The sequence below is a fragment of the Serinus canaria genome, chromosome 2 (genome assembly GCF_022539315.1).
Source record: "Serinus canaria isolate serCan28SL12 chromosome 2, serCan2020, whole genome shotgun sequence".
Lineage (NCBI taxonomy): Eukaryota > Metazoa > Chordata > Aves > Passeriformes > Fringillidae > Serinus > Serinus canaria.
In genome coordinates this window covers 35,201,893-35,210,630 of record NC_066315.1, presented here as the reverse complement: position 1 = coordinate 35,210,630, position 8,738 = coordinate 35,201,893, and the positions used below count along the sequence as shown (strand labels likewise).

General features: G+C 41.6%; 2 protein-coding genes across 2 annotated transcripts in view; one reads left to right on the top strand and one right to left on the bottom strand.

The window, feature by feature from the left end:
* Nucleotides 1–8,212, bottom strand: part of BTD (biotinidase) — a 40,502-nt gene extending 32,290 nt beyond the window's left edge. Inside the window, exon 1 of the mRNA XM_050971635.1 lies at nt 8,077–8,212. The gene's annotated coding sequence lies outside the window, so the exon portion shown is untranslated. The remainder of the gene's footprint in view (nt 1–8,076) is intronic.
* COLQ (collagen like tail subunit of asymmetric acetylcholinesterase) overlaps nt 7,931–8,738 on the top strand; it is a 41,330-nt gene continuing 40,522 nt past the window's right edge. Inside the window, exon 1 of the mRNA XM_018909566.3 lies at nt 7,931–8,146. Coding sequence (XP_018765111.1) covers nt 8,041–8,146 — 106 coding nt within the window. The 5' untranslated portion in view covers nt 7,931–8,040. The remainder of the gene's footprint in view (nt 8,147–8,738) is intronic.

Below are 8,738 nucleotides of genomic sequence, written 5' to 3'. Positions count from 1 at the left end.
CCAAGTACACAAAACAAGCAGCAATGCATCTTCAGCTCTGCCACTCTGGACCCACAGGCAACAAGCACATGCTGGCTGGAAGCTATGGTTAAAGTCTTATTAGGAAATATGTCTTTTGCACTGACTGCCTCTTATTTTATATGTTGGAATAAAATCCCCCCCTGCAGCTCTTTTCAGGCTGTTTAAAGAACTTTATGGCTGTACTTAGAGGAAAGAGGGCTTGGCACTCCTCTACTTAGTAATGTTCTGAGGTGAGACCAGGTGTCAGAGCTGCTCTTCTGTATGCAAACTAGCAATGTGGCTTCTGTCAATTTTTTGACTTGTAAGTGAATATTGAAATGAGTAAGAAACAGCTATTCTGAAGGAGACATTTGCTGTTTCTTTTCATGAGGTGATTGAAACCAGATGGACAAGCTTTAAAGAGGCCCTCAGTAAAGCAGACCCTTCCAGGTAATTATTACACATGTTAATATAAATGGGAGTTATTTCAGTGACTGATCTTTCCAGGAATCTCTAAGATGCCTGAAATAGTGATGAAATAAGTAAGAAAAGTTGATTACAGCCGGTTACAGCCGGCTTCCTTGAGTCAATATGAATGTTAAGAAATGTTGGGTTTCATTAGTCTTTTCAAGGGGGTGATAGAAAAGGCAAGTGAGGATGCTGCTGAAAATGTTGCATAGTTTAATCTGGAATTATTTTTCTTTTTGTCAGCTATAGAATGTCTGAGCAATCTAACTATCAATATTGTATAATACCTTGGATCAGATTCTAAACTGGATGCAGAGAAGGGATGCTTTTGAAGAGAGGGTATGAATTGCTGTACTTGAGATTTGGAGAAATGGATTAGCATCTTCTCTAGGACTGTATAAATGGCCATGATCACACAAATGTAAGCAGCTTAGACCATCTTTGCACATAAGTGATGGGAGATTTCCCCTAATGCTGGGCATGTTACCATATGAGGAAGATAGTGGAAGACTCGCATAAGCCTTTTTACATCTCCAGCCTATACCGCAATCTAACAGTTTGTGGCTCTTGATTCCAGAAAGCAGTCGCTGTTCCTGAGTGTGAATTTTGTGCAGTGACTACCTCTAGCTGTTGTAGCATGAAACTTGTCATAACCTGCAGGCCTACCTGAGAACAAAACTGTTGGAGAGAGAGGCCAGTTCTCCTGGGTGGGTTTGCCTACCTCTGCATACCTTGCAGCTCTATGGCTGATGTGATGTTGACACACACTCAGTGAGCCAAGCTAGAGCTCCACAATGTCTGGGTGCAAGTCCTTCTTTAATTAAATCTTCACATGAAAAATATATTTTTCTTTAAATTTGCTCTTTTCTAAGTGTTTGAAGGATTTGTCTTTTGTCTCCTTGGCATTGTCATTAAGACAAGGTGTATGTATGGCATTTTATAAGCCTTGGTGCTGGGAAGTGCTAGTACCAAAACTGGTGGATATGCAGATACTTCAGGTTCCAGACAAAGCTGGGCCTTAGCCAGGTCATAAACCACTTGCTTTCTCAGCAAAAGCAGGGATAGCATTCAAGTGTCCTGAAATTAAGTAAAAGGTATGTTAGGTAAAATAATATTTCAGCCTTGCCAGGAATTTAAATCTACCCATCCTAAGCAGCTAATGCTGGGTCTCATTTTATGTAGTTTAAATCACTGAGACTGTATTAATGATTTTGGTGCAGAAGCTGTTTTTTCTCCAAGTTTTTATCTCTGTGTGCCAAATTGCCATTTGGTGTTTAAGGTCTTAAATACAAATTAATGAAGCTTCAAAAGTAGGACTTTATGATGGAAATTCTAATGCAGCCTTAATTAAAGTTCCCTGGTTCTGCAAAGGGTGCTGGGAAAATGCTCTAGTCTAATCTGATTAGGTTCAGTTATCCTGTGTTTGGGAGATGACAACCCTGGCATCCCAGAGTAACTGGGCAACAGGCAGTGCCCAGGCATTTTCTATGGCTGCCGTGGTAACTCTGTAGCTGGGCTTCAACATTTAAAGCGCTGTAAAAAGAGAAATCCTCTCCACCTTTAGCCTGAACAAGCATCTTTTAAAATCAGCCTGAGATTCATGATCAGCTTACAAAAACAGAGCAGTTTTCCAACATAGATGTGGCTTGCCCAGCAGCTATGATGCCAGAGGACTCTCGCTGTAGTGTCGTAGTCAGCACTTGTAGCCATCCATTTGCTTAAAACACCCTAAAAATCAAAAACAATCTGCTATTTTTTCTTGCTATTCTACTGTGACCTATTTCTTTACCTTTCCCCAGCTTTATAATGTTGGTTCTTCTGTCAAGCCTTTGGGTAAACCCTTGGATGTTGTCCTCTACCACTGCTCCCCAGGTGTGTTTAGCAGCTCTGCTCCTGGTTTTGCATTCTGTAAGTCACAGGATCCCAAAACATTTAATGCCCAAAGGTATCCAGGAGAGAGAAAAACAAGCCATGGGAAAATGAGGCTTCATGTTTTTTAAAAGACAATGTGTCTGCAGCCTTTTCAGGCCCTGATTTGCCAAGGCACCCATGCACATGCTTCATTTCAGAAGCCCTTTCATTGCTTTCACTTGCAGTTACACTCATGTTTAAGTATTTTCCTGAGTTAGTGGTGCTTTGACCACTCACCTGAAGGGCACTACAACCTTCTGTAGAGGATCTCTGTGTCTGGGGGTATTCTCCTAGGCATGTCTGCACTAGTGTTTGGATCCATGTTTGTTTGCATCTCAGTGGTGGAACGGGCTGTACTGCAGTATGAAAGTCAGGAGCAGGATGCTGCATTGCCAGGCATCCGTGACACTCTCTGGAATTAAAAGTCCTGAGTTTAGCGTGAACATTAAAATAATGATGTTAATAATTTTTTTCTGAAAAAAAAAATTTTTTTTCTCTGTTGACAGAGAAAAAAGAAGATTGTACTTTGTGGTGTCTAATTCATTGGGCTCTTTGGCAAGATAGAGGATAAATCTCTTAAATTAGGAGTTGTGGGAACCAATTACTGCCAGATATTCCTGTGTTCTGTGCCTCCAGCAGCATGGCAGCAATACTGGTACAAGCAGTGAGTTCTGCAGACATTAACTAGTAGAAGTAAATAGCAATAGACAATCCAAATGAAAAGACGATAAAAAAAATTACTCTGCACACTATTTTCATCTCCTCTAGTTGCAAGTACCAAGTCCAGACTGGGTTATGCCTGTGACTTGTTTGTGAATCACTGTCTGAAGATATTGAAGACAATTTATCTACTTAGGTACTGGTGACTGGAGACCTCATCTGGCTGGGACTATGACTGTCAAGGCCATCTTCTTTGTCCTACAGGACATTTTTCTATTAGTCATTCAGAGGTTTTGCATGTTTGCCCCAGATTTTCAAAACCTGGCAATCCTGGACATATGCCTTTATTTTCTGCCTATGTGTGAGCATGTACTATGAGTGCATTGCCTGTTCTGAAGTTTGAAAGGCGAGGTTTAAAAGAAAAATGAAGTGAAAAAGAGGAAGAAGAGCACTTTTATAAAGGTCAGCATCTGAATTATTGTTTTAAGGTTGTTCTACTTAGTTGTGCCCTCCAACATTAGAAGTCCGCAAGTGTGATAGTTTTGGTAGCTTTGGTGGAAGTCACTTTGAATTATCCCATAAGCTTTAATCATGTCCTTAACTCTTTTGTTGTATAGTCTTCAGTAGAAAAAGGAATGTGCATGGGGATTACTCATTGAAGTGAAAAAAAAAATGTGAAGGACTGAGCCTTTTAATTAAATCTTAGTTGTATTTCAAGATAAACATTCTAAACATGGAATGAGAGCTGGGCTGCTCTGTAAACAAATACGCTCTGAGGAGTGTAAAGATAAGTCGGCTTCCCTAGTCACTTTTGCATTTCTGTGAACCACACAGTACAGAGAAAAGAGGAGGCCAGAAGGCTGCTGCTTGTTGTGAACTGTATAACATCCATTAAGTGCCTAATTTGCAAAAAGGAGTTGTTTTTGGAAAGTGCTAGTCCTGCCATCAATGTCCTCCTTCACCCCATTCATGCCTTGGGTGGTAATGTGAAGACTGACTAGTGCTGGCTTGCCTTTAGCCAACCACCTGCTCCTGTCCTGATACCCAGCTGGAGACTGGCAGGGCTGGAGCTGTGGGTAAGCCAAAGCTCCATCAAGTGGGAATGTGCTTGGGTTTACTTCATCACACAGCTAGGGTCTGTTCCTGTATGGGCTTCTGAATTAAATTTAAATAGACCAGCAAGAAAATGGTGAAGACACTCACTGGCTTTCTGCACTTACTATCATTTTGCTTCAGCAGCTGCCTTTGTATTTTAGGTAACACCATCTCCCCAGGTGACGTTAGCTGCGTTGTCATAGCACGAAATCCAAGTGTTAGATATAACTGAGTCAAGTGTGTAAAACTGAACAGGGATTTTTATTGTGAAAAACAATTGTTGCTAAATAACTATCTCACAAGGAAAATGTAATTATAAAGATTCTTTTCCAGCCCCTGCTCTAATTGAATGAACAGAATTCTTCTGTACTGCTCTGCAGACACAAGCTGTTATTGAATTACTGCATTAACTTGGGGTTGCTGTTTTACCTTTGCCCCACTCAGCAAAAGAGCTTTCAGACTTTTGAACTAGAAAGTCTCAATTGTATATAGAGTATCTCAACAGGACAAGGGAGAATGGTTTTAAACTAAAAGAGGGTAGATCTAGGCTAGATAAAAGGAAGAAATTTTATGTGGTGAGGATGGTGAGACAGTGGAACAGTGTGCCCCAAGAAATTGTGGATGCCCCTTCCCTATAAACATTCAAGTTCAGGTTGAGTGGAGCTCTGAGCAACCTGATCTAATTGAAATGTTCCTGCTTATTGCAGGGGTTTAGACCAGATTACCTCTCTGACCCAAATTATTCCATTATTATCTTTGTCCTTTTAACTAGAATGGTATTCATGAAAGAATTTGAGATTGATGGTATTTTAACTATATTCATTTTACCTTGCCTCGTTGATGTAGGACCTGCTAACCAAAATTGAACAGGGCTGGGAAGAAGCTTTCTTTTTAACAAGTATTCATTAATTCTTGCACAGAAAATGGTTCATAAATTTGGCATTGTCATCAGCAGATTCTTCCACACATGGAGTGTCATCAGCAGATTCCTGCGCATGCTTCTAAGAGTTCAAGTTTGGGCTGAAAAGGTCAAGCAACAACTCCTTGAACAGACAAAGTTTCCAAGCTATTTTTTTCCTTATGTGTTGGTTGCTTTTGGCATTTTTAGTTGTTGTGACATCTACCACAAAGTAAAAAAATAAAAAAGGAATAGCTGGAGAAATGCATTGCTTGGCTGAGCAAGTTCTTGGGGCTCAGGGCCTGGAAAGCAAATGTTTGTCAGGTCTCTCATGCCAGACTCCCCCTGCCACATGACACTTCCCCTCCTCAGGATTCTCTCTGCCATAGGCACTGCTGCCATGGAGGCCAGAAAGAAGCTGTGTGTCCAGGTGTTGCAGCCTTCCCATCCAGCCTGGAGCAGGGAATGTCAGTCTGCTGCGCTGCCACCTGCCCAAGTCCAATCAATAAGGCCACAGCTATTGTCCATTTTAATTCCAATGGACTTTGTCCTTCTCTTGTGAAACCACTGCCAACCTTGCCAGCAGTCTCAGCTGGTAAGGCCAACAGCTCAAAATTCGAGGAAGCAGAACACAGGACTTGAATTCTGCCATGGCCTGGCTCGCTGCCCTGTAATGAGAGCTCTCCACTAAAATCTAAAGAGGGAATGGAACTACATCATGAGGAAGAGGTCTCTTCAAATGAATATAAGTCCAAACATCTCATTTTGAGATTTTGTGGGCAATGGTGTGTTTTCCACTGAAGAGGGTGTGCCCACAGAACTTTCTTCTTTCATTGTCTGAGAGCCATTTCACATCAAACAGGCTCAGAGTGATGGAGATGCTATGCTGAAAGAAGGGAGAACATTAACCAAACCTCCATTTTAATCAGGGCTCTCCACTGCCATAAGTGGATTAAAAAGTCTCTAGTTAAGAATTGACTGCAAAGCTAACTTTATGTGTGTTTTGTAACTCTGAACCAGCCCTGGCCTTCTGTCTCACTTCTGCTACCTCTGATATAGAACCATAGAAGGAGGGGAAAGATATTCGTCCTACTGCATGATCTTAGTCCTTTCTAGTATTATTGGATTGATTATTTCCTTATCAAATAGAATTTGTTTTGTACTAGAAATTTCTACCAAAATTTTCAATTGCTAAAAGGCTGCAGGAGGATTTCAGCAGGATTTGAAATTATTCACTTGATCCTTTGACTAGCTATTGTGTTGGTCACCTATTTTCAGAGGTGAATATTTTAATACAGTCTTGACATTTTAACTTTTAAGAAATTATTTTCCAGCCTCCATGCAGACTTCTAACACAGGGATTGCAGCTGGACATTTGTGTGCTTAGGGCTTGTGATGATAAACTTCCCAAGAGCTATCCTTTCCCACTGAGATATAGCATGCCAAGAGAACTAATGGCACTCACTTTACCTATGGTTATCTTGGTCAAAGAAGAAAGAGACCAAGTTACTATCTTCACTAAGAAAAGCCAAATACTAAAAAGAAACAGACAGTGGAATAAAGTGGATAAGATTAAATTAAAGTAGAAAATATGTTATCCAAAATATTGTAATATTGGAAAGAGATTTTAGAAAGCATTATGCTTATATTAAGCATGTCCTTTAGGGATAAAATGTATAAGGCAGATGTGATTCTTCCCATCTAGCCATTACATTTAGAAAATTTTGTCAATATGTTTGCAGTGCATTGAAAGTAACAGCCAAGACTGTTTAACCGGAATTGTGGAAATATCTCACTTTGCTCTTCAGTGGAATTAGTGTCCAGGGGGACGTGTCACTATTTCTGTCAGTGAGAACTCTTTTCAAATGAGGAAAAAAATCAATTCTATAATTAATCCAAAGTATTTTCACATTTTTCTTGGGCGAAACCATAAACAGTTGGCAAAGAAAACCATCTCCATCTTGGAGAGAGTAATGTTTTTCACAGCAAAGGATGTACCCCTAATTTTCATGGAAACCACTGTCAGATTCCAGGCAGAAAGGCAGATGTCTCTGCTACTTATTCAGAGGGCACAAAGTAATCTGCAAAGCCCTGCATGTTGCAACAAGGCACAGAACCCCCAAACTTTGTACAGGTAGCAAGGGCACCTGCTGCTTTTCAGAGAGGAGGAGGAGGAGGTTTATTTTCTTCACATGGTGCTGTGTATTGTGTTGTCCATCTCCACCCCCAGAGCTGATAGTGTTTAATTCACCCCATCATGGCACTTGTTTTGTTTCTTCCCCCTGTTGCAGCCCATCAATGAACTCTGCAATCCTCAATGTCTGGCACTGTCAGAGGTACTGTCATTTTCAATGAAATCCAAAACAATAATGTGTTTGTGGGTTCATGAAGCTTTTGTGGCACCCCTCACCTTGAGCTGCACTCTGTACACGAATGCAACATGCTTAGCTACCAGGGATGAGCAGATGGTAGGTCACTGCTCATCTCTCATTAAGGCAATTAGTGACCTGTGGAGGATGATCAATCAGGGATTTTATCCATCTCGACGCCAGTGTCTGGTTGCCTGTACCAAAGGATTCTGTTTACAGTCCAGTTCTTAATATCTCCCATTCCTGCTCATCATTATTATTATCCAAAGAGCCTTTTTGCTTCTGCTAGCAAAACCAGAATCCCCCATGCCTCAGTTTTAGCAGCTAATGTCCACAATAGGGGCAACTGATCCAGCCCAGGAGTTAAATATAACTGTCTAGTGTAAGGAGAAGATTTAATGGGAAATGGTTGGCATTCCTTCTTCCTAAAGGCATGGAGAGGGAGGGGGAAAAGAGAGAGAGAGAGAGAGAGAGATCGAGAGAGAGGGAGAGAGACGTACACAGACAGACACACACGCATCCCATAGTGAGGGCAGGCAGAGGCAGAGAGCAGGCAAGGCAGAGAGGGAGAGAGGGGAGAGAGAGAGCCCCAAAGCAGCCTTGTGCCTCTGAGCTGGGCTCTGCCAGGGCAGAGCCAGCATGCTGGTCCTCAGCCCGCTTGTCCGGGGATCTTACCTGCTGCTTTTCTTCTGCTTTGCTTTGCCTCAGACTGCGTACGCTGACAATGTCTTCTCACTTTCAGCAGGTAAATTGCTTTAAGTCATTACTTTTCCTCGCTTGGAGCACTCTGCACTCTGATTCTTCCACTTTCTGGTGATTGGGAACACAGGAGGAAAAAAAAAAACCTTCGAAATGCAGATCTCAGCTGAGGGATTTTGCATTGCAGATCTGCTCTGCCACAAGTCAGGACATTTTGTTGCCTGGTCGGTTTTGCTTTTTGCTTTATAATTTCTGGTTTGAAACCCCTCCCTTCCCTTCCCCATAAGAAATAATGGGAAAGATCCTCAGCTGCTCAAAAATGCTTTTCTTCCATTGGCCTCTGTGGTGCTGTGCTAAGGCATGGATCTGGCCCAATTCATTTATTACTTGCATGTCTGCATGTTTCTTTCTATTTTGGATGAGTTTAGGTAGAATACAGCAAGGGAAAGAAAATGAATCTCAATGTATATCTGCTTCTATAAATAAAGCCCTGACCTCAATGAGTGCTGCCAGAGCCCGACTGGATGTTAGCAGAATAAACATCATCTGGCTCTGGCTATGACACTAACAAATACTCGGATGACTTACATAGCAAACAAGAGCCCACTGCATGGAAAATCCCTGCTAGGCAAAGACAA